The 26291-nt window shown below is 42.5% G+C and overlaps 1 protein-coding gene across 5 annotated transcripts in view; it reads left to right on the top strand.

Annotated features, from left to right (window-relative positions):
• The window catches only part of SF3A2 (splicing factor 3a subunit 2), a 40863-nt gene extending 14837 nt beyond the window's left edge, over positions 1-26026 (top strand). For all 5 annotated transcript variants that reach the window (XM_073545962.1, XM_073545971.1, XM_073545981.1 and 2 more), the window contains exons 8-9: positions 12259-12327; positions 25377-26026. In XM_073545962.1, the coding sequence (XP_073402063.1) occupies positions 12259-12327; positions 25377-25925 (618 nt within the window). In that variant the 3' untranslated portion in view covers positions 25926-26026. The remainder of the gene's footprint in view (positions 1-12258; positions 12328-25376) is intronic.
• Positions 26027-26291: the final 265 nt, after the last annotated feature.

Raw genomic sequence — 26291 nt, 5'->3', positions numbered from 1 at the left:
TCGTTTCCTCTTTCCATCTCAACGAGGAAATTGTTTTGCCTTCCTTTTGTCCGGCGCCAGTCCATCGCATTGAGAAGGCCCTCCACACCCTGGATGTGGTTAGGGAGCTGAGACGGTACATCTCGCGGACGTCTCCCTTCCGCAAGTCAGATACCCTGTTCATACTTCCTGAGGGGCATAGGAAGGGCCTAGCCGCGTCCAAAGCAACGCTAGCCAGGTGGATTCGCTCAGCGATTCAGGAATCCTACCGTGTCAGGAATGCGCCTGTCCCAGCGGGGATTAAGGCGCACTTTACCCGGTCAGTGGGCGCTTCTTGGGCCATTCGGCACCAGGCCTCGGCAGAACAGGTCTGCAAGGCTGCGACTTGGTCCAGTCTGCATATCTTTTCAAAACATTACCAGATTCATTCTCAGGCCTCTGCAGATGCAGCTCTCGGCAGACGCATCCTGCAATCGGCAGTACCTCAGTCTTAACTCAGAGGTACATGGGGTATTAGCAGATGTATGCTCCCCACCCAGGGACTGCTTTAGGATGTCCCAATGTCTCTGTGTCCCCCAATGAGGCGTAGGAGAAATAGGGATTTTTGTGTACTCACAGTAAAATCCTTTTCTCCGAGCCATTCATTGGGGGACACGGCACCCGCCCTGTTTAGCCTACTGGCTCGTTTGTAGCATTCTTAGGTTTTGACATAGTTCGTTATTGTTGACTGTTTAAGCTCCTACTGCTTTTTTCACTGAACTGGAGATATCTCATTCAGCTACGGGGTGTATACTGCAGTGGAGGAGTTAACTTTTTTTCTGGTTGGCTTAGTGTCCTCCTAGTGGCAGCAGCATAACACCCAGTGTCTCTGTGTCCCCCAATGAATGGCTCGGAGAAAAGGATTTTATGGTGAGTACACAAAAATCCCTATTTCATGTGAAACTCGACAGTCTATTGTTGTTCTTAGAAATGAAGGCTATTCAATGCGAGAAATTGCCAAGAAACTGAAGATTTCCTACAACAGTATGTACTACTCCCTTCAGAGGAGAGCACAAACAGGCTCTAACCAGAGTAGAAAGAGAAGTGGAAGGCCCCGCTGCACAACAGAGCAACAAGACAAGTACATTAGAGTCTGTAGTTTGAGAAATCGACACCTCACAGGTCCTCAACTGTCAGCTTCATTAAATAGTGCACGCAAAACGCCAGTGTCAACGTCTATAGTAAAATGAGTAGGGAGAAGACATAATAATGTGGAGGCCGGAAAGTATATGACTAAACGGCCATAAATTATGATCAATAATATATATTGTATATCATGATCCACATATTAGGACTATCCAATGTAAAGGACACTGCACATTCAATAGAAACTACCCAAGGAGAAAAAGCAGTCAAAAATCCATAAAATCCAAATTTTATTAAATAATGTAAAATGTTATATAAGGACATACGGTGTATGGTAGGGAAAACAGGAATAAACAGCATAATGGTCAAAAAAGGGGGACCAGCCACACTGCAAGCATCGCACCAGGAGTTAACATGTTAAAGTAAACAAAATGACAATAATCGGACAGGGAAAAAATGGCAAATATTGTTATGGCAAGGCGTGTACAAAGGCATCACCACATAGCCAAAGGATAGTATCCTATTAGATGGCACACTACCCTGCCCATGAAGGACACATAACATCCATGACTGATGCTATGTAAAGCATCAGGAACAAAAGCAAAGGTAATATTGTTATACCTGGAAGCAGTGGTGGCAGTGGGGTCGGTCCGGTCCCCGAAGCGCGTTTCGGAGCCAAAGGACTCCTTCCTCAGGGGGCGTTAGGGAAGGTGCGACCACCAGGGTTTAAATAGCGCGCGCCTAGCCAGAGGCCGTCTGCGCGCACAAGGGGCCCGCCCCGCGCCGACCGGATTCATGCCGTGACGTCACCGGAAACACGCGGGCCCACGTGATCCAGCACGTCAGGCAGGGAGCCGAGGCGGACGCGCGACGGACACCGCGCATGCGCACAGACAGCGTCGGGCAGGAGCCGCCATATGTAAAAAGGGCAAACAGATGGGCAAACAAAAATATAAGGGGAGGGTGGAAACAGATTGTGCATACATAAATGCATCATGCTACCGATATACTGCACAGTATCGGTGCATAAAGGGGTATATCAGCAAAGCACATGGCATAGAATACAGAAATAGAGCAATAGGTAACATGACAACAAAAAACACATACGAGATATATATAAAGAGAAAACAATCAAAAGTATAAAGTCTCACCAGCATAGAACCTATCATAAAAATGCGCGAAAATGCCTAAATCTCTATGTGTGTAAATGCAACCCAGACAATGCATGCGACACATATAGTGCACCGTATATTGCAGATACACATAGACAAATACCACATGGATATGTGCACACACATACACACGGGTGCATGAACACTCACATGCGTGCAAACATGCATGCACATGAGTGACGCACACCCGTGGCACGATGCAGGAATGAGTGGCACAATGCAGGATATGAACAAAAGCAAAATATCCATATGTGTACAAATGGGATAATATATGAATAATTCAAAAGATGAATACAGAAATGAAAAATACAAAATGCAAAAAATACACAAAAAATAATACACAAAAAATACACATAAGGAGTATAAATATGCCAAAGATGGGTAATACCCAACCCATCGAGCTCAACTGGATGGTTAAAACCCATATGATGTGGGTATAGACGCATGAGAGATCCCAGAGTCTTCATCATAGATGAATCCATCAGACAACTTCCATGGTTCAAAAGGACCTCGGACCCTTCCTAATTCCAAGGACAATACATCAATTCAAACCACTAGAAAATAGATAAAAGATAAAAGCACGTAAGTAAAAACACAAGACCAAAAAGCTCAAAATGGGATACGTTGGATGAGTTACAAGTATGGGGCATATGAAATGTTTTCATTTAGACCACGTGGATGGATGGTGCCTAGCGTCCAGATCCATCTGGTTTCAGACCTAGCCAGCCTATTAGATAATTTGCCACCCCTTATATTGATGTTAAGGGCATCAATGCCCCTTATTCTTAAGAGTGTGGCATTGCACCGGTGAAATTCTTTGAAATGCCTGGGTAACGTCTTCAGGCTTGAATCGTCGGTGCAAGTGGCAGCTGCCGAAATACCCAAGACATGTTCCCTAGTGCGTACCTTCAATTGTCGCGTGGTCATGCCCACATAAATGAGCCCACACGGACATGTAGCATAGTATATCACGTACCGAGTGGTACATGATATACGTTGCTTGATGGAAAACGTCCTGGTACCATCAAAATTAGTAAATGAAGTGCTACGTTCAATGTTAGGGCAGGCTATACACCTGCCACAAGGGAAACAGCCATGTCTAATTGGATGATCATCCAAAAAAGTGTGTGCTGGATGATCAACATAATGACTAGCCACCAATTGGTCACGTAAATTCCTAGCCCTTCTATAGGAAATGGATGGATACTCTGGGAGAAGTTTGTTCAGGATAGGGTCCACCATGAGAATAGGCCAAGCCCTTCTCAATGCATCCCGCATCATTCCATGTTGGGGATGGAAAGAGGTAAGAAATCTCACAACCTCACTACCCTTAGATTTATTACGGTCCCTGTAGAGTAGCTCATTACGAGTTGAACATCTGGCACGTTGATAGGCCTTTTTTATACTCCGTTTACTGTAACCACGTGCTAAGAATCGAGATCTTAATTCATTGGCCCGATTCTCAAAATCGATATTAGTGGAACAGATACGGCGGAGACGTAGGAACTGTCCCACAGGGATAGCTTTAATAAGATGATGGGGGTGACAGGATGAGGCATGGAGTAGAGAATTGGTGGATGTCTCCTTACGATAAATATCAGTTTGAATGATTCCTTGTGAATCCTTTTTGACAGAGACATCCAGAAAATTAATTTTTACGGGATCCCACGTCAATGTCAACCTGATGTTCAGATCGTTGTCATTCAAATTAGACGTAAATTGCAGAAGGTCGATGGAGCTGCCCTGAAAGATAAAGAAGATATCGTCGATGTAGCGTGCCCAGAACGGGACACGCTCAATCAACCCCTGTTTATCAGACAAAGAGGTCCCTCTCCCACAGCCCCAGGAAGAGATTTGCATAGGACGGCGCGAAGGCCGCAGCCATTGCAGTCCCCTGGAGCTGCAAGAAGAAGGACCCCTTAAACACAAAAAAGTTGTGTGTGAGAGTGAACTCTAAAAGCTCCAGGATGAGGTCCCTAAGTCCCATAGAGGTGGCAGAGGTGGATAAATAAAATCGTACGGCACGTAGGCCATCGATATGCTTGATGTTAGTATATAGGGACTCAACATCAACCGAAGCAAGAAGAGAATCACTCTCCAAGCAGAGTCCATCGACCTTCCGCAAGAAATCCCCAGTGTCCTTGAGGAAGGAGGGCAGATTGGATACTAGCGGCTGAAGATGATGGTCAATCCATTTGTTGATATGCTCAAGGAAATTCCCACGACCAGATATAATAGGTCTGCCCGGTGGTGATCTGATGTCCTTATGGATTTTGGGTAAGAGGTATAGAGTGGATATAATAGGTTCTTTTACAGTAAGTGCCGAAGCCAGTTCTTTGGTGACAATGCCATTGATGACGGCCCTGTTGATAATCAAGTCCAATTTGGCAGAAAAAGCTGAGAGAGGATTATAAGTTAATTTTTTATAGCATACCGGATTATTTAATTGCCGGAATGCCTCTCTCTCATACATTGTTATTGGCCAAATCACCACATTGCCACCTTTGTCGGCTGGCTTCAGCACTACATCTGGAAGATTTTTAAGATACCTTAACCTCAACCTTTCTTCCTTGGTCAGATTGTCACACCGACCATATTTAGGAATCTTCCTAAACTCATCCGTCACCACACGCACAAAAAGATCTATGCTAGGGCATGATGTAAATGGAGGGAATTTGACTGATCTAGGACGAATGGACGGGGGAATCTTACCTCCCTCACCATCATGTTCAGCCGCCAGCACCTCCAAAGTTCTTATTGCCTCCTGCTCCTCTTCTGTGGGAAAAAGACACTGGAGATCATTATTAAAGAAATATCTCTTGAAGAGCAACGACCTGGCAAACAGGTTGAGATCCTTCACAGCTGTGAAAGTATCAAAGTCAAAGGTGGGTGAAAAAGTAAAGCCCCTTTCCAATAACGACAGATCAACCCTTGTGAGGACATGTTGACTAAGATTAATCACCTTATTATCCTTCTGATATGGCTCAGGTTGATTCCTAAAATGTCTTTTGTAAGGATGAAACGAGTGGTCTCGTAATTTGCGGGACCCACCAATATCATAGGATGAGGCCGAAGCTTGAGACACATCAGATTGCCCACTTACAGAGGTGACTGAAGTATTAGAAACTGAGCGTTGCAATTTGGAATTATTGCCATTTCTCCATAAGTAGACTTTTTTCATCTGATAATCTTTAACGTCCCTGCTGAATTTGTTCAATTGGTTTTGCTGGATTTTTTTAACCACCATGTCCATAGATTTCTCTAAATCAGTTTCAAACGATTGAATTTTATCAGGAGAACAGCCCTTACGGATCTCCTCTTGACATAAATCAATAGATTTATCAAGCGTCTCTATATTACCAGAGTAAAGATTCACCAAAAGTTGCAAGAAGGTTTGAGAACACAAATTAGATGCTTCTTCCCATTTCGTGATGAAAGTGTCATCCTCGATGGAGAATGTGGGGATGACTTTAACTCTCAAACCTCTGGGAATCATCTGGTTTGCTATATATTTCTCTAGGAATAACCTGTTCCACCATAGTCTAGAACGTTTGAGAAGTAATGTTTTCATATGTTGAAGTTTAACATCCCAACTTGAATCAACCATCTGTGGGGTGCTGCTCCCCCCAGAACCAAACACCTGGTCCACTTGATCGAGCCAGACTTTGTCTCTTGCTCGATAGTCCATCCCGTCCGCAACCAAAATACCTGTGCATAACACAGTGAGAATATGATAAAATGAGTAGGGAGAAGACATAATAATGTGGAGGCCGGAAAGTATATGACTAAACGGCCATAAATTATGATCAATAATATATATTGTATATCATGATCCACATATTAGGACTATCCAATGTAAAGGACACTGCACATTCAATAGAAACTACCCAAGGAGAAAAAGCAGTCAAAAATCCATAAAATCCAAATTTTATTAAATAATGTAAAATGTTATATAAGGACATACGGTGTATGGTAGGGAAAACAGGAATAAACAGCATAATGGTCAAAAAAGGGGGACCAGCCACACTGCAAGCATCGCACCAGGAGTTAACATGTTAAAGTAAACAAAATGACAATAATCGGACAGGGAAAAAATGGCAAATATTGTTATGGCAAGGAGGAAGGAGTCCTTTGGCTCCGAAACGCGCGTCGGGGACCGGACCGACCCCACTGCCACCACTGCTTCCAGGTATAACAATATTACCTTTGCTTTTGTTCCTGATGCTTTACATAGTATCAGTCATGGATGTTATGTGTCCTTCACGGGCAGGGTAGTGTGCCATCTAATAGGATACTATCCTTTGGCTATGTGGTGATGCCTTTGTACACTCCTTGCCATAACAATATTTGCCATTTTTTTTCCCTGTCCGATTATTGTCATTTTGTTTACTTTAACATGTTAACTCCTGGTGCGATGCTTGCAGTGTGGCTGGTCCCCCTTTTTTGACCATTATGCTGTTTATTCCTGTTTTCCCTACCATACACCGTATGTCCTTATATAACATTTTACATTATTTAATAAAATTTGGATTTTATGGATTTTTGACTGCTTTTTCTCCTTGGGTAGTTTCAACGTCTATAGTGAAGAGGCGACTTTGGGATGCTGGCCTTCAGGGCAGAGTGGCAAAGAAAAAGCCACTTCTGAGACTGGCTAATAAAAGGAAAAGAATAATATGGGCAAAAGAACACAGATATTGGACAGAGGAAGATTGGAAAAAAGTGTTATGAACAGACGAATCCAAGTTTGAGGTGTTTGGGTCACACAGAAGCACATTTGTAAGATGCAGAACAACTGGAAAGGTGTGCTGGAAGAGTGCCTGATGCCATCTGTCAAGCATAGTGAAGGTAATGTGATGGTCTGCGGTTGCTTTGAAGCTGGTAAAGTGGGAGATTTGTACAAGGTAAAAGGGATTTTGAATAAGGAAGGCTATTACTCCATTTTGCAACGCCATGCCATACGCTGTGAACAGCGCTTGATTGGAGCCAATTTCATCCTACAACAGGACAATGGCCCAAAGTACACCTCCAAATTATGCACGAGCTATTTAGGGAAGAGGCAGGCAGCTGGTATTCTGTCTGTAATGGAGTGGCCAGCGCAGTCACCAGATCTCAACCCCATTGAGCTGTTTTGGGAGCAGCTTGACTGTATGGTACGCAAAAAGTTTCCATCAAGCCAAACCAACTTGTGGGAGGGGCTTTTGGAAGCATGGGAAGAAATTTCTCCAGATTACCCCAGCAAATTAACTGCTAGAATGCCAAAGGTTTGCAGTGCTGTAAATGCTGCAAAGGGAGCATTTGACGAAAGCAGTTTGAAGGAGAAAATAATTATTTCAAATAAAAATCTTTTTTTTTAACCTTGTCTATGTCTGGACTAGATTTTAAAACCATTTGGCAACTCACTTGATTAACAAAAGTATGAGTTTTCATGGAAAACACAAAATTGTCTGGGTGACCCCAAACTTTTGAACTGTAGTGTGTATATATAGTTGCTTTAAATTGTCCGTCATCCACTTCCGTCTGGATGTCCTCGAATCGCACAATCCAGTGATGGGTATTCCAATATGGCACCCGCTGATGGTACCAGGCCCTTCTGCAGTACCACCAGCGGGACATCGCCAAGACACCCACACCGGGACCGCGGCTTGCGGCCTGTGCTGCAGATGGGGTGCCGACGCCCTCTGGTGGCGCCGCACCCCATCTCCAGCACAGGCCACAAACCACCATCTTTCCTGCTGGCTGTTACTGCACGGAGATGGGGGGGCCAGAGACTATTGTAGTGGCTCTTATTCTGATGTGAGCTTTGAGTCTGTGATGGCTCTGGAGGGTCCCAGCAATATAGACTCTTTAAGTATGATAAGGTTTATGTGGCTATTATGGTGGCATTGGGACATATGGTGCATTTGGGGCACTGTGGCTGTGATGGGGGGGCACTGTGGCTGTGAAGGGGGGCACTGTGGCTGCCTGCCCACCCAACTCCGTGCAGTCACAGCCGGCAGGAAAGACCGCGGCTTGCGGCCTGTGCTGGAGATGGGGTGCGGAGCCCTCTGATGGCGCCGCACCCTATCTCCAGCACAGGCCGCAAACCACCGTCTTTCCTGCCAGCTGTGACTGCCCTCCCGATGTGATAGCATCGGGCCCACCTCTAGTATAAAAATAATTATCCATATACCTAATTTGGACGTGTCCGTGTGTCTGTGCACAATGAGTCATCCACAGCCCAACCATCTGTCTGGGTGCAATGAGTCATCCACAGCTCAACAGTAACTTAGGTATCCATAGTTACTACCAATAGCAGCTAACTGACTATATGGGTGGGTGTAACCATGGATACCTAAGTACTGTAAGGCCCTGTATAGGAGTTAAGTGACATATCTAATAAGGAGATGAGCTCTCCTTGGTGACAAGTTAAGGCATAAGCCTTTTTTGAACATTAGCCTGTGAGGCAACACTGGGAGGCAACACTCGGGCAACAGTGTGAGGCAACATTGCAAAGATGGGTCAAATTGATCATGCTGCTGCACGTAGAGAAGCGAATCGCAGACGGATGCGTAACCTGCTTCTTAATGAAACAGAATACGAACAAAATTGTGAAAGAACTGCTGATGCAGCCCGACAGAGGGCGGCAAGAGAAACGAATGAAGTAATTGAATCACGTAGAACATCTAATGCTGCACCACAACGAGCAACACGCAATGCACAAAGTGATATACAAATTTCACAAAGACGAGAACAAGTTAGAAGATGTGTCCAAAATGCAAGCGCCACTCGACGACGGCAAGTTACATTTGCCGCTAGGGGGCTTCTTAATCAAATTGATGAGACACGTATTGAAGAGCACTATGCTGCCGAACTGACATTTCGATGTCTGTTCTGCCAATCTAAAAATTTCAAAGACGAATTGGCGCAGGACAAAACATTCCCTTCCTGCTGCAAGCGAGGGCGCATCCAATTACGTCCCATTCGTATGGATGATCAATTAGTCAAGTTGATGAAAGGAGAGCATCGGCACTCCAATAACTTTATGGCTAATATGAGGCAATACAATAGCTCTCTTGCTTTGGCATCAATAGGAGCACAAGTAGCACCACCTCCTGGGCATGGTCCATACTGTTTTCGAATTCATGGACAAATTTACCACAGAACAGCCCCATTGCATTCTGCTGGGTAGTACTCACAAGTATGCCCAGATTTATATCTTGGACAGTGAAGAAGCATTAAGTACAAGAAGTCAAGCAAATAAAAAGTGCCTCCCAGCACTGCTGTCATCTCTTGGAGAGAAAATGAAAGCAACCCACTCGCAAGAGCCTTCACAATGATGAGGGAATTTGAAAGAGAGGAAGAGAGGATTGCTGAATTAGAAAATCGCGATCCACTGGTACACCAGGTATTTATGTTTGCTGTTAATCTGCACATACTCCAGTCTGATGCGTGGTTACACCCCTATTCGTGGTTCGTGAAGGGCGCGCAATCACTCGTTACTACTAAAGGCAGGGGTCCCCAACCTGTGGCTCACGCACTCGTCTGCCTGCTTTGTGTATTGGCACCAAGTCTAGCAAACAGCTGTGAAGAGCAAATCTTCAGGTGGTAACTTTTGTGAGTAGCCCCACACAAAGGAGCAGATCTCAATGGGGGTAGAGTAGGAACTCCTGGGCCTTGGTATACTGCTTAGGGGTGATTTCTATGGAAAAGCATTGGCTGTCACTATATCGGTGGTCACTACTGTGAAGGTGGTGGGAGCTAGATGTGGCACTCTCCCCTCTCTCAAAGCCTAATATGGCTCGCAACCCTCTCAAAGCTTGAAGGTAGCTCTCAATGTCAGCAAGATTGAGGACCAGTGCCTTAAGGTGTAGACAAATAACATGATGCAGTCTTCATCACATGCTTTATTTTTCGCCTGATTGGGTAATGAAATCAAGGAGAGATGTGTCAGAACTAGTGTCATTGCCAAGCAAGTCACATGAAACCGCCGAGGTTCACATTTGCCCAGGAATTTTCTAAGTTAGCAAGTGGTGGCCTATACATTAGCATAGAGGAAAAAATGCTGCTTCCACCTAATTTGTTGCTATAATATGGCTGTATAATTGCTGCCACATAAATGATTCTTGCCACCTGTACAGTATAATTAACATGTAGTGTATTGTAGAAAATAAAAGAAAATGGTTTATTTTTACGGGCGCTGTAAAACATTAAAAATAAAAACCCATACACAAGGGAGACAGGAAAAAAATTTAATACCGTAAATGAACTTCATCAGCCCAGAAACTCCTTAATAATAATCTTTATTTTTATATAGCGCTAACACATTCCGAAGCGCTTTACGGTTTGCACACATTATCATCACTGTCTCCGATGGAGCTCACTATCTAAATTCCCTATCAGTATGTCTTTGGAATGTAGGAGGAAACTGGATACCCCTGAGGAAACCCACGCAAACACGGGGAGAACATACAAACTCCTTGTAGATGTCCTTGGTGGGATTTGAACGCAGGACCCCAGCGCTGCAAGGCTGCAGTGCTAACTACTGAGTCACCGATTTGGGATTGGTTTTGCCAAATTTTAAATATGTTGGCCCGTTTTATGCAGAAATTGTACAAAGTTGATTTGAGAGCCACTTCTTAACTATCAATAATTTTGCTAAAAAATTAGATGGGAAGTGAAAATGTAGTCCCAATTATCCACATAGGTACCATCAAGTGCATAAACTACTGCATCCATGCCCAGAGTTACTGTGCAAATTCTTTGTATATTTTCCGATACTTCCAGTATCGATGCAGCAGATCAGCATCACACATCTCATCTTGGACATTTCAAATTTGTTTTTTGTTTTTTTTCTGAAATGTTCAGGCATCTCTGGTTATTCATAAATTGATTAAATCTATGAAAGTAATAAAGCGAAAGTCAATACCCCAATATATACTGTATATACTCAAGTATAAGCCGAGGCACTTAATTTTGCCATGAAAAAGTGGGTAAGCTTATTGACTCGAGTATAAGCCAGGTATGCATTGTTCCCTCATCCCTGTCCTGGTATGCATGGCTCCCCCATCCCTGTCTTTGTATGCATGGCTCCCCCATCCCTGTTCTTGTATGCATAGCTGCCCCATCGCTGTCCTTGTATGCATGGCTCCTTATCCACTATCCTTGTCTGCATGGCATCCCTGTTTTTGTATGCATGGCTTCCCGGTCCTTGTCCTTGTATGCATGGCTCCCCCATCGCTGTCCTTGTATGCATGGCTCCCCTTCCCTTATCCTTGTATTCATGTTTCCTATTAAAAGAAAACAAACATCCTACTCACCTTTATGCACGCCCTGATGCATCTCGTTCCGGCGCCTGCAGCTCTTCCTGCCGAGAGAGCACGTGGCCCCACTCATTACGGTAATGAATATTCACTCTACGCCTATAGGAGTGGAGAGGCGTGCATGTTCATTACCTTAATGAGCGAGGCCACATGATCGGTAGGCTGGAAATGCTGCTGGCGCCGAAACCAAAGAGATGCAGACAGGTCGTGCAGGAAGGTGATGTCTTCTGGAAGCCGGCGGCTGCGGGTGTCGCTGTGCGCTCGCTGTAAGAGGAATGAATATTAATTTCTCTTTAGCAGCGGGCACAGTTATAGCCAGCAGGTTTCTGCCTCTGTGACCCGCCGCTCCCCCTCCCCCGCCGGCTCCTGCCTCTGTGACCCGCCGCTCCCCCGCTGGCTCCTGCCTCTGGGACAATTGACTCGTGTATAAGCTGAGGGGGGCGTTTTCAGCACAAAAAAGTGCTGAAAAACTCAGCTTATACACGAGAATATACGGTACTTGTCGATTGATTCGACTTAGATTTGCGTAAATCTTCCACCCATGTTTCTTGACTACCATTTTTATACTACTTGGTACATAGTTTTAATAGAATTGTATATGTCAGCAATAAGGAATTTTTCTTCTTGATAAAAAGTATAATTTCAGCACGTTTTTAATTATATGATATTGTTTTTTTGTTTAGGTCCCAAGTCGGGAGATTGACAAAGTGGAAGGAAAATTCTGGACACATTGGAATAGAGAAACTAAACAGGTAGGAAGATTTATTTAGTCTCTGTAGCTAACCTCACCATGTAGCATAGTCGAAATGTAGGTACTGTGTTCTACAACTGTTCACCTAAAAAGAATTTTTAGAAAAATCCAAGAAGGCAACATGACAAAAAGAATGCCATGACTGGAGTTCTCACAAATAAGGAGTAATAAATGTTCCGCTCATCTACCATGGCATCTCAAACTCTTAATCTCATCTGGTTGATGGGGCAGGAGCAAACCTCGGGCCGGTACTGGGTTGTAGCGATGCAGTTTCACTCGAACACATGGTTCAGCACTCCTCTTCAAAAAATGCTATAAAATGGTAATTCTTAACTTATTCCATATTAAAGAGTTCTTCCATCCAATTAAGAAAGGTCATCATAGAGAAAAATATATTAATGGCCTCAACCAAATGTATGTAGCCTATCAAGTAAGCTGGTTTCCTGGATTTCTGCACTTGCTTACTCAGCTGAAGAATGTCTACTTAGCTAGTAAGGTGTAATTAACACTCTGCAGCATTACCTGGATGCACAAAAGAAGAATATATGATGGTTACCTAACATTCATATGAGAGAGCAGGAGGAAAAATACTTCTAAAGTCCCAGTAATCCATTTCTGTCTGACTGCCACTACATTAAAGGGGTTGTCCAGTATAGTGTCAGCAGCCGGATGTAATCCGATGTGGAACAGCACAGCTCTGCCCCTGTGACAGTGGCCGCAGCAGAGTACTGCATTCACAGTAAAACAGATACATAATGAGAATTGTGGAATAAAAAAAACAAACCTATTTCATACCCACAAAGACTTGGCTATGAGTTTGAAATGGGGGTGTAAATTTGTTGCAAAGATGGCATAAACCATATGCAATAAGATATCCCCAGGATCCAGAACCACATGTACATGGTTGGAGACTAAGGCATTTTTTTAGGCATGGGAAAATAAAATGTGGCCCAATGCAAATATGTGGAAAAAAAAAACACAAATATTCATATCTACACCCAAAAATCTCTTAATTGTAGTACTTCATGTGTCAAATATACAGGAAAAATATGTATCTTTGTACCATGTCAACCAGTAGAGAAAAACATATTACAGTTTTAGAGTCCTCAGTGGTTGATACCTTTTAATGGCTAACTCAAAAGATGGGTGACAAAATGGCAGGTTTCTAGACTACTCGGGTCTCTTCATCAGGCTCAGTGTAACACAAAGTCTGTGGAGTCGCATTTTTATACACAACAGGACACAGGAAAAATGCAGAAATAAGACAAGTAACGGGAAGCAGAACCATCAATGTGGGACAGGTAGAAAACAGTTAAGGCAGTAAATATTGGAACCGTTCAAAATATTTATAAAGAAATGTCTTTCTATATAAATTAAGGAATGTGCTCCTCAGACCGCATCACAGCCCTGGACCAAACCTCAAACAAAGAACAATTAAACTTTCACACTCCTCATCTATGATCTGCTCCAATATTTACTGCCACAGCTGTTTATCTAACCCCAGCACTAAAGGCCCCGTTACACATAACGATGTCCCAGCGATCCCACCAACGATCCGACATGGATGGGATTGCTGGGACATCGTTAGGCTGATCGCTGGTGAGCTGTCACATAGACAGCCCCTCCAGTGATCAGGACCAGCGAGCAAGCTGGTTTCTAATGTAAACGTCGGGTGTCCAGGAGCTGCGGTTCTTGGATACAAGCTGTTTACCTTGGAAACCGGCGTACACGCTGGTTTCCAAGGTAAACATCGGGTATCTAAGAGCCGCACGGCTCCTGGACACCCGACGTTAACATTGGAAACCAGCGTCGCTGATCGCTGGTCTCTCGCTGCCACACGCACGATGCGTGCTGGCCAGCGGGAGACCAGCGATCAAAATATGGCCCAGGCCGATCGAGCACGATCAGCGATACCCGGCAGGGGGCCGGTCGCTGACGCCGTCACACACAGCGATCTCGCTGTGGCGTCACAAAATCAGCGATCTCGCTAGCAAGATCGCTGTGTGTGACGGGGCCTTTAGGGTCCCGTTACATTTAGCGATGCACCAGCGATCCCGACAATGATGCGACCTGGCACTAACTTCACCTCATTGCGTTCTCCTCTGACAGGTGTATCATATTAGAAGAGCGAGAAATGTTTTTAATAGCTGCCTCATTTAATAGCTGATTGTGTTCTCCAGGGTCTCAGCTACCCCCGATATCTGAAACCCCGGAGATTTTCCAACTCTTGGGGAAGTGCTACAATCTTATTCCCGATCGCCTTTTTAAAACTGCAATGAGGGAATAAGACCCCTTAATGGCTGCTGTTTTAATGCGTATCGGCAGTCGATAAGGGGCTAAAAGAATAATCTGTTGTGGCGCACCATTACTGCATTTATAAGTATATACATCAGTGTGCTTTTTTTACTAATCTGTGATCATACAGTTTGATCTAAATTCATATACAGTGGGGAAAATAGGTATTTGATACACTGCCGATTTTGCATATTTTCCCACCTACAAACATCGGAGAGGTCTGTAATTTTTATCGTTGGAACACTTCAACTGTGAGAGACAGAATTTAAAAATAATAACCAGAAAATTACATTGTATGACTTTTAAATAATTTTCATTTTATTGCATGAAATAACTATTTTGATGCAACAGAAAAACAGAACTTAATATTTAGTACAGAAACCTTTGTTTGCAATTACAAAGGTCAGACGTTTCCTGTAGTTCTTGACCAAGTTTGCGCACAGAGCAGCAGGAATTTTGGCCCACTCCTCCATACAGAGCTTCTCCAGATCTTTCAGGTTTCGGGGCTGTCGCTGGGCAACATTGAGCTTCAGCTCACTGCAAAGATTTTCTATTAGGTTCAGGTCTGGACACTGGTTAGGCCACTTCGGGACCTTGAAATGCTTCTTACTGAGCCACTCCTTAGTTGCCATGGCTGTGTGTTTCGGGTCATTGTCATGCAGGAAGACCCATCCACGACCCATCTTCAATGCTCTTTATTTAGGGAAGATTGTTGGCCAAAATCTTGAGATTCATGACCGCATCCACCCTTCCTTCAATATGGTGCAGTCGTGCGTCCTGTCCTCTTGCAGAAAAGCACCCCCAAAGTATAATGTTTCTTCCATTATGCTTCATTGTTGGGACGGTGTTCTTGAGTTTGTACTCATCCTTCTTCTTCCTCCAAACACAGCGAGTGAAGTTGATACAAAAAAGTTCTATTTTGGCCTCATCTTAACACAGGACCTTCTCCCATGCTTCCTCTGGATTATCCAGATGTCATTGGTGAACTTCAAACGGGCCTGGACATGTGCTGGCATGACTAGGAGGACCTTGCATGCCCTTCAGGATTTTAATCCATGATGGCATAGTGTGTTACTAACGTGTAATGTTTGAGACTGTGGGCCCAGCTGTATTCAGGTCATTGACCAGGTCCTCCTGTGTAGTTCTGAGCTGATTTCTGACCTTTCTTAGAATCATCCTTACCCCACTAGGTGAGACCTTGTATTAAGCCCCAGACCGAGGAAGATTGACAGTCATCTTATGTTTCTTCCATTTTCTAATAATTGTGCCAACAGTTGTTGCCTTCTCACCAAGCTTCTTGTCTATTGGCCTGTAGCCCAGTCCAGCCTTGTGCAGGTCTGCAATTGTGTCCCTGGTGTCCTTAGACAGCTCTTTGGTCTTGACCATGGTGGATGGGTTGGAGTGTGATTGATTGAACTAGTTACCTGTATAAAAACATCTGTCCTCTTACAGATGTACTATTATCAGGGTGGATTTGATTTAAATATAACTGATTTAAATCACTAGTCAGTAAGGCTAGATTTAAATCAGTGATTTAAATCAAAGTTTCTACCTAAACTAGTTCTTGCTACTTTAACATGCAAGTAGATGAAGATTTTTAGAATCACTTTTTATATTACTTTTTTCTCCCCAGTTTAATGGGTTAATCATTCATATTTGGACACCACTGTTCTGTTGTACTTAGGAAGGAGAAAAATAATCCTGACCTTAATAACAATTTAAATAGATTTATTCAACTGAAACAATAACAACATTACAGCATAAGTTATTTGCTTAAACAAACATCCATGTTTGTTAACTAATTTGGCTAAACAAAATATATATATATTTTAAGAAACTTAGACTGTCAGCCCAGCCGACACATGAAAAACTTAAATACTACTGTCCCTGCTGTCCGCTGTAGCTCACTTGTCGTCATCTTCATCATCATCTTCTTCTTTGTTCCTATTCATAATCTGGAAAAGAAAAACAAGCTTTCCTGCTTTATTGGGTCCCAACCGATTTCTCAATTTAGAATGAATGAGTCCAAAGGAAGAGAATATTCTTTCAAAGCCTGCAGAAGAAGCTACTGCTGTTAAAAGTGAAATCATTACTTGAACAGTCTCTAAATTCAAGCGCTTAAGTGACTTCCACCGTTTACTGGTGTGACCTTCCTTAAAATATCTTCAGCAAACATATATTTCTTGAATGGTTCCCCCTTAGCTCTGAAGTTTATTATAGTTGGCATTAAAGATGGATGATTGCTGGATACCCATGTCATAGCACCACATAGTTCCATCTAACATCTTGTGGGAGCGTTAGCTTGGTTCCACCCATCCTTTTCAGAGCTGCTGCAGCAAAATGATTATTACGGAAGTATTTAGCAATTTCAACAACATTAGCCTTTATTTCTGGAACACTTAAGTCTTTGGCTAAGAGGTGCAGGAAATGAGCACTGCAACCATATGTTATTAGCAGCTTTGTATTCCCTCCCTGCCCTTCTAAATCTCTTCTCATCTTGGATACGTTTGCAGCATTGTCAGTGACCAAACTGCGTACTAGACATTTGAATTTTTGTTCACATGTCGTTATAGCTTTTACTGCCACTTCTTGTAAGTATTCTGCTGTGTGTGCATTTCCTGACGTATCAGTTGTTTGTGCAAGGAAGACTTTACCTTCTTCTGTTGTTATACAAGCACATACATAGGATCATTGTGGACATTACTCCACCCATCAATACTTAGGTTAACAATTTTACCCTCCAGAGCTGTTGCACATTGCTCCATTTCTCTGTCATACACTTGATCCAGCAGTTTCCCTGCAACATCAGCTCTGCTGGGTGGACTGTATCCTGGTCTCAGTGACTGAACCATATTAATGAAATGTGGGTTCTCAGTCAGACGGAAAGAAGAGTTCGTTGCATAAATAAACTGGGCAATTTTTTCATCAATCAACTCTTTTTCTAATCTGCTAGTTCTTATCACAAACCTATCTATGGTGGTTCCAGGAGGTAAAGGTTTTTTCTTCCTTTTGGGTGATGGTGATATGTGGCTGTGGGTGTCTGATGATGATGCTGCTGCTGCTAATGAAGCACTATCCTGGATGGATAACTCTGAAACTGTAGAACAGGATGATGGTGATCTTGGAGGTGGATAGTTTCCAGAATCCATGAATTCCCCTAAACAAAAAAAGTCAATGCTGTTATTTTATTGTTTATACAATTTCTGCTTATTAATAAAAATGTTTACCAACCTGAAGATCCTGCCTGTTCAGAAGTGTTTCTTAGGTCATCTTCATCACCGCACTTCTCATGATGTTGCCTCATTCGCGCCACCAGGCCTTGCATCTCTTTGTTGCATCGTTTGCATTTTGCACGCATGCCTGCCTTACCGATAGGTGAAGGAGCTTCATTAAAATATTCCCAAACTGGGTCTCTTTTACGGCCTGCTGCCATTATAAGGAAAGAATGTAATAAACCTCAGATCGTACACACAAACAGATCCAGACTTGTCTGTCTGTGGCTATGCTGCAGTATTGTGCTCAAAGTTTCACTTTCATTTTCTTGTCTGCTTGCCCTTCCTCCTCCTCACACTTAGATTCACATTCTTCTTGTGTTGTGCAGATCTATTCCACTCCAAACAATCAGAAACATATTGTCTAACTTCTTGGACTTGGCACTGAAGGGGTTGATTCTGTATTCATAGGTTTGTAGAACAATAGGATTAAGGTCTTTTTCTCAACTCTGTTCATGTTGTAACATTTTTGCCGTGAAGAAGAGGCTGGGACCTCTGCGGAGTCAAATTCAGTTTTGAGAACTGCGTAAGTAAAGCGAGCGTCTGTGATAATATAGGAGAGAAACTGCCCACTAATCCTACAGAAACCTCTGGAAGAGCATGGCATTGTGAATGTTACACATATACAGCCTTTATTCTACTGAGTTAAACAACTCAGCTTTATCTCATGATGGAAGAACCTTTGGATGGTAAAATATTTTCCTCAAAAAGCAGTTTATTGAAAAAAATCCGATTTAAATAAAAAAAATCCGATTTTTTTTTTTTTATTTTTTTAAAAAAAACATTGATTTTTATCCACCCTGACTATTATTAATACAGGCAATGAGTGCAGAGTTTGAAGGCTTCATAAAGAAAAATTAACAGGTCTGTGAGAGCAAGAGTTCTTGCTGATTGGTAGGTGATCAAATACTTTATTTCATGCAATAAAATGCATTTTAACCCTTTTGCGACATGCACCCTACTAGTACTGCTCTACGGGAGGTGCGTTTGTGCTGAGAACAGTATTAGTACGGTGCCGTGATCATGCGGCCTCATGCTGAGCACCTCGGCGATCGTGTGTGGGTGACAGCTGTATGTGACAGATGACACCCCGCAGCAACGCCGTCAATCGGTGCTAGCATCGATTGTGGGCATTTAACCTCTTTGATGCCGCTGTCAGTAGTGACAGCGGCATAGAGAAGCATCGTGCAGGGAGGGGGCTCCCTGTGCGCTCCCACCAGAACAGCAGCACCAAGATGGCCGCAGGATCCTTCAGAGTCCTGCAGGGAAGGTTGCTTGTGAGCGCCTGCTGAGAGCAACCGCCGGCATGCCTCCTTCCCTGCCTGTCAGAGACTGATCTGACACTCTGCTGTGCAGTGTCAGATCAACGATCTGACACTCTGCTGTGCAGTGTCAGATCAACGATCTGACATTATATAGTGATTTCCCATACTGGGACAATGTAAGAAAAGTTAAAAAAAAAAAAAAAAAAATTATGTGTAAAAATATTTTTTTTTTTAAATCCCCAAATAAAGAAAAATAAATATTTTACCAATAAATACATTTATTTATGTAAATAAAAAAGTACACATATTTGGTATTGCCGTGTCCGTAACGACCCATTCTATGAAACTGTCCCACTAGTTAACCCCTTCAGTGAACACCGTAAAAAAAAAGCCAAAAAACAATGCTTTATCATCATATCGTTGAACAAAAGGTGCAATTAAACACGATCAAAAAGATGGCTGTAAATAAAAATAGTACCGCTGAAAACGTCCCCTTGTCCCGTAAAAAACAAGCTGCCATACAGCTCCATCAGCAGAGAAATAAAAAAGTTATAGCTTTCAGAATAATGTGATGCAAAAATTATTTTTTCTATAAAATAGTTTTTATTGTGTAAAAGCCCAAAAACACAAAAAAGATATATGAGGTATCGCTGTAATTATACTGACCCGAAGAATAAAGCTGCTTTACCAATTTTACCACACGTGAAACAGTATATTGAAAAAAAAAAAAAAAAAAATAGGAAAAAATGCTGAATTGCTGTTTATGTTCTTTCTGTCCCCCAAACATTGGAATAGAAAGCAAAAAAAATGTCATGTGCTCGAAAATGGTACCAATAAAAACATCAGCTTGTCCCGCAAAAATCAAGCCCTCACATGATTGTTGGCCAAAATATGAAAAAATTATAGCTCTCAAATTATGGTGATGCAAAAACTAATTTTCGCAATAAAAAACGTCTTTTAGTGTGTGACAGCTGCTAAACAGAAATACCCAATATAAATCTGGTATCACTGTAATCGCACCGACCCGAAGAATAAAGTCGCCTAATCACTTATATCGCACGACGAATGGCGTAAAAGATAAAACCAATTCTTCACATGCTGTTGATCTTTTCATTCTGCCTCCTAAAGATCGCAGTAAGGCTTGGCGCACATTTATTCTGCACTCTGCGCTGAGCGCTTACACCGGGGTTTCCGTGTAAATCTCTGAAATACACGATTCACACAGAACCCCTGGCTGAACATTCCCTATAGTGAGGCAGATGGAGGCACTGTGGACGCCATAGGACCTGTGATCCGGCGGTGTCCGTCTTTTTAGGATTGCATAAAAGTGCCGTCGGCCACAGTTTTGTGCACTTCTGAAAAAAAAAAAAGGAAACCGTGGAACAGAGGCCAGACTGAGTCCAGAGTAACTCTGCTGCTTCACTATAGTCAATGGATCCCATGGGGGTTTCATCTGAATCACATCACTCAGATTTAGATGGAAACCCCAAAGTGTTAAGTGTATAGCGCCGGATAACTGTGATCCCAAACATCATGTAAAATGTACCCAATATAAGCTTCAAGTCAATCAACAAAAAAGCAAGTCTACACTCAAATCTGTCATCTGTTAATGGAAATATAGGGGCTTCCACGTTATTGACGGCACAAAGGCTCTGGAAAAGCGAAATGGCTCCTCACCCACCAAAAGAAATTCAGCAAATTCTCCGCTTCCAAATGCCCCCTCCCTTCTGAGCCCCAGTGTGCCTAAACCACATTTAGCGCCCACATGTTTGGCATTTCTGTAGTGATAAGAGCCCGCATAATTTACAGGTGCGTGTCTCCAGAAGCATGAGCTGGGCATAATGTACTGGTGACTGCAAAGTACTGGTCACTACAACAGCAGTTTGTAATTTTCACTCAGCAAACATCCACTGCTTCCTGTTTCTGAAAAACACTAATGGAGTGAAACTTGTCTCTACATCTGTATTTACATTTCCAAAGGGTTAGAATTCCAAAATGGGGTCACTGGGGGGGGGATTCTGCTTTTCTAGCACTTAGGGGCTCTTTATATGGAGTCCGCAAACTAGTCTAGGAAAATCTGCGCCCCAGGAGGCAAATAGCGCTCTGTCCCTCCCGAGTCACTCCGTATGGCTAAGCAGCACTGTACAGCCACATATGTGGTATTGCCACATTCAGTGGAAATTGTGGGACAAATTCTGGTGCCATTTTTACGCATTTCCCAGTGTGAAAATGTAAAACTTGGGGCTAACACACAATCTTGGTGGTAATAATGGGAATTATTTTTTCTTCACTGCCCAATGGTATAAAAGTCTGTGACCCACCTGTGGTGTCAATGTAATCACTGCACCCCTAGATGAATTTATTGAGAGGCTTATTTAGTAAAATGGGGTCACTTATGGGGGGTTCTGCTGTTCTGAGACATCAGCAAAATCTGCACTGTAATATGGCCTTCTGAGCTTTGCACTATGCCTGAAAAGTAGTTTTTGACCACATATGGAGTATCTGTGAACTCATGAGAAATTGCACAACAAATTTCGGGGTCCATTTTTCCTTTTGCCCTTGTAAAAATACAAAATTTGTAGCTAAAAAAGATTTTTGTGGGAAAAATTAGATTTTTTTTTAATTTATTTTTTTTTATTTTTTTTTTTTCACGGCTTAACGTTATAAACTTCTGTGATGCACCTGGGGGTTTAAGGTGCTCAATACACATCTAGATAAGGTCCCAAAGGGGTCTAGTTTTCAAAATGGTGTCACTTGTGGGGGGTTTCCACTGTTTAGACACTTCAGGGGATTTTCAGACGTGACATGGCGTCTGCTAATTATTCCATAAAAGTTTGCATTCCAAAAGTCAAATAGCGCTCCTTCCCTTCCAAGCCCTGCCGTGCACCCAAACAGTAGTATTCCCCCACATGTGGGGTATCGGCGTACTCAGGAGAAATTGCACAACAAATTGTATGGAGCAATTTCTCCTTTTACCCTTATGTAAATGCAAAATGTGGAGCTAAAAGATTTATTTGTGAAAAATGTGATTTATTTATTTTTATTTCCATGGCTCTACATTTATAAACTTTTGTGAAGCATCCTATAGGGTCTAGTTTCCAAAATGTTGTCACTTGTTGGGGGTTTCCACTGTTTAGGCACATCAGGGGCTCTCCAAATGTGACATGGCAATTATTCCAGCATATTTTACATTTAAAAAGTCAAATGGCACTCCTTCCCTTCCGAGCCCTGCCGTGCGCCCAAACAGTAGATTTCCCCCACATATGGGGTATCGGCATGCTCAGGAGAAACTGCACAACGAATTATATGGTCCATTTTCTCCTGTTACCCATTTGAAAGTAAAAAAAAAATTAGGCCTAAAGGAAATTTTTTGTGAAAGAAAAGTAAATGTTTATTTTTTCGTTCCACATTCCAAAAATTCCTGTGAAGCACCTGAAGGGTTAATAAACTTCTTGAATGTGGTTATCAGTACCTTGAGGGGTGCAGTTTTTAGAATGGTGTCAATTTTGGGTATTTTCTGTAATATAGGCCCCTCAAAGTCACTTCAAGTTTGAGATGGTACCTCAAAAAATGGTTTTGCAAATTTTGTTGTAAAAATGAGAAATCGCTGGTCAGCTTTTAACCCTTATAACTTCCTAACTAAAACAAATTGTTTCAAAAATTGTGCTGATGTAAAGTGAGAAATATTATTTATTAACTATTTTGTGTGATATGACTCTCTGATTTAAGGGCATAAAAGTTTGAAAATTGCAGAATTTTCAAAAAATTTTCCAAACTTCTAAATAAACGCAAGTTATATAGAAGAAATGTTACCACTATCATAAAGTACAATATGTCACGAGAAAATCTCAGAATCAACCTGGATCCGCTGAAGCGTTTTAGAGTTATGACCTCATAAAATGACACTGATCAGAATTGTAAAAATTAGCCTGGTCATGAAGGTGAAAACAGGCTTCGTCTCAAAGGGGTTAATTATTTATAAATCATACAATGTGATTTTCTGGTTTTTATTTTAGATTCTGTATTTAACAGTTGAATGAAGTGTACCTACGATAAAAATTACAGTTTCCCCACCTCCATTCTTTGTAGGTGGGGAAACTTGCAAAATTGACAGTGTATCAAGTACTTATTTTCCCCACTGTAGGGGCCGATTCATTAAAAGGAGAATGTCACCCCACAAACTATTTATATGTGTGTGTTGCTTTTTCAAAGACAAGTCCAGCAATACCTTTTTACGTGGCCAGTCCATTCTTCCATTAGTGAGAAATGTGTTTGTATTGATATGTAAATGAGGCTGTAGATCTGACTCCTCTGTCACTCCAGCTCTATTCCCTGCCCAGCTCCCCACCTCCTGTTTGACTGGCAGTCCCTTTTTCCTGATGTCACAAAATATAGAGGTTGTGCTACACGGGGAATAGAGCTGGACTGACTGAGGTTTCAGATCTATCATAGTCATATCAGTTGAAACACTGATTTCTCCATAATGGAGGAACTGACTCTCCATATAAAGGTATTGCTGGACTTGTTGTTAATAGACCTAGATGCACAGACCAATCGTTTGGAGGGTGAAGTACTGCTGACAGATTCCCTTTAAAATTGTTATTGTGGATGTCATCCTTAATTAAAGGGCTTCCTGGAGTACAATGCACTTCATTCATTAAGAGGCACATCTGTTCACTGGCATGTCCAGCCATCACAAGTGTATTTTAGTCAGGGACTGGAGTATATTTTCAGAGTTAGTTCCGTTAGTGGCATAAGTGTGGCTGGTCAAGATTTGCATGTAAACTCCTGTTGTTGCAATATTTATGCTCAACTGCAGAATTGGGATTTATCAAGATGTTTTATGCCAGAATTCTGAGAAAAAAATCCTTATTGATTCAAGTTCATAGGCTTTTGTTGTCCATCCAGGTAACTGTGCAGATAGGTATATGCTTTGTTTTTAAGTTTTGTCTGAAAGTGTTATTATGTGATCTTGGTGCCAGTGATTTGGGCAGAAAGCAGCCATCACTTCCACAATCCCTACCCAACAACCACCAGTGTTTATTTTTTGTTGCCTCCCATATTGAAAACCTCAGAAAGAGGAAAAAATCCTCCAAAAAATTCAGTTACAAACCAGACAGGCCCAAATGCATCTGCACTAATCCAGGGTGCAGCGGACCCAAGTAAAATGGCAGCTGCACAGGTGCATAAATACCAAATGAAACAGCCAGCCTACAATCAGGGATTGGCCGTGTGGTACACCAGTGCAGTACCACACGGCCAATCCCTGATTGTAGGCTGGCTGTTTCATTTGGTATTTATGCACCTGTGCAGCTGCCATTTTACTTGGGTCCGCTGCACCCTGGATTAGTGCAGATGCATTTGCCTCCCATATTGACTCTGGAAGTTTCCTAACAAAAGTATCATGTATCAATGATCTCGACTGTAATTTACCTATCCTTTCAACATCTTATTTATACATACAAGAATCTTCATTGTTCGTACTCCAAGACAAGAACCAGCTGTTTCTTTCCTTTTGTTTCAGGTTTAGCCTGAAGTGTTAATTACACTTTTCTAATTAACTAGGCATTCTTCAGCTGTATACCCAAGTGGGAGAAGGGAGAGAACCAGTAAGAGCAGTTACATACATAGTTTCAAGATCAATAAGGCACTAACATTTTAAAGAATGTTTTGAATACAAGTGGATGGACCATTAGGGCACAAAGCAATTCAGTTGTGAAATAGACTGACGTCTTTTTTTCATGGCAACATTTTTCCAGTAAACCAGTTCCAATTTTCACATATCCTGAATCAGGAGCCACCACTCTCCAGTCTTGAATGACAGTTTAGACCAGAAACTTGGGTTACACCACTGCCTCAAAGTGTGCACTCCCCATTGCTGCTATGTGAGGCTTTACCTCTCTAGCATAGGAGTAATGCAGTGGTGATGAAGCAAGCCAGATCCAGCAATATAGAAGCTGTATAGAAAAGAGCCTGTAAGTGTTGTGCTCCTTGTAGACGTGGGTGGAAACCTAGTCAATGAGCGGTAAACAATGAAAAATCCCCATGTTCTTGTGAACGGAAAGGATTTTTAATAAGTAATTTGCAATTTTCACTATTTATGACTGGGAATAATCCTTTCAAGTATGTATACTGTTTGCATTTCTTCTTACAATATTATTATCAGTGCTTTAATACTTTTCTTGCTACCACATAATTACCTTATTTTGTATTTTTAGTTCTTCTTACAATTTCACTTCAAGATGGAGAAACCACCAACTATACCCAGTATAGCCCCTGCACCTCCTGGTGTTAAACGGCCTCCACCACCTCTGCTGAATGGAATGCCACCTCGACCATCCGTTCCAGAAAACCTGCCTCCTCCACCTCCAGGTGGAATGCCATTACCTCCCATACCTCCTGGAGCACCAGCTCCCCCAGTGCCCCCTCCTCAACTTCCTCCTGCTGTGCCACCTCCTGGTGTACCACCTCCTGTACCTCCTCCAGCTTTACCACCTCCGGGTGTTCCTCCTCCTGGTGTGCCACCTCCACCACCTAATCCTGCTGTGCCGCCTCCTGGGGTTCCACCACCTGGAATTCCTCCTCCTGGAATTCCTCCACCAGGGGTACCTCCACCACCAGGCCCTGGAGTTCCTCCACCTCCTGCTCCAGGCGTCCCTCCACCAGCTCCAGGGGTTCTCCCACCTGGACCCATGCCGCCAATGATGAGGCCTCCCTTACCAAGCGAAGGACCAACAAATATCCCACCACCACCACCAACAAATTGAGTCCGTGTATGCTCTTTGCTATGGGCATATTTTCACCATGTATTTTTTTTTGTAGGATTTTCTGACTTGTTGATCATTTAATAAATTTACGATTTAAAGAACATGGACTTTTTTTTTTTTTAAAGATTTCTTTTGAGAAACATGCAGCTATAGTGTTTTTCTTTACAGTGTAATCGCACCATATCAATCTTTGTGACATAGCTAGACATGACTACCATTAGTTTTTAATTGTGAATCACCATATCATTTTAATATCATTTTAATAGGAGTGTACACTATAAGTGACCACAACTTTGCAGTGTTTAAATTTTTGAAGAGCTGGTATTATCATTTCTCTATCACTTCATTGGGGGACACACGAAACCA

The sequence above is a fragment of the Dendrobates tinctorius genome, unplaced genomic scaffold, assembly GCF_039654945.1.
Source record: "Dendrobates tinctorius isolate UK_male_01 unplaced genomic scaffold, ASM3965494v1 ptg000011l, whole genome shotgun sequence".
NCBI classification, from domain to species: domain Eukaryota; kingdom Metazoa; phylum Chordata; class Amphibia; order Anura; family Dendrobatidae; genus Dendrobates; species Dendrobates tinctorius.
The sequence above is the reverse complement of the archived record's forward strand: the minus strand, read 5'-3'. Positions and strand labels throughout refer to the sequence as shown.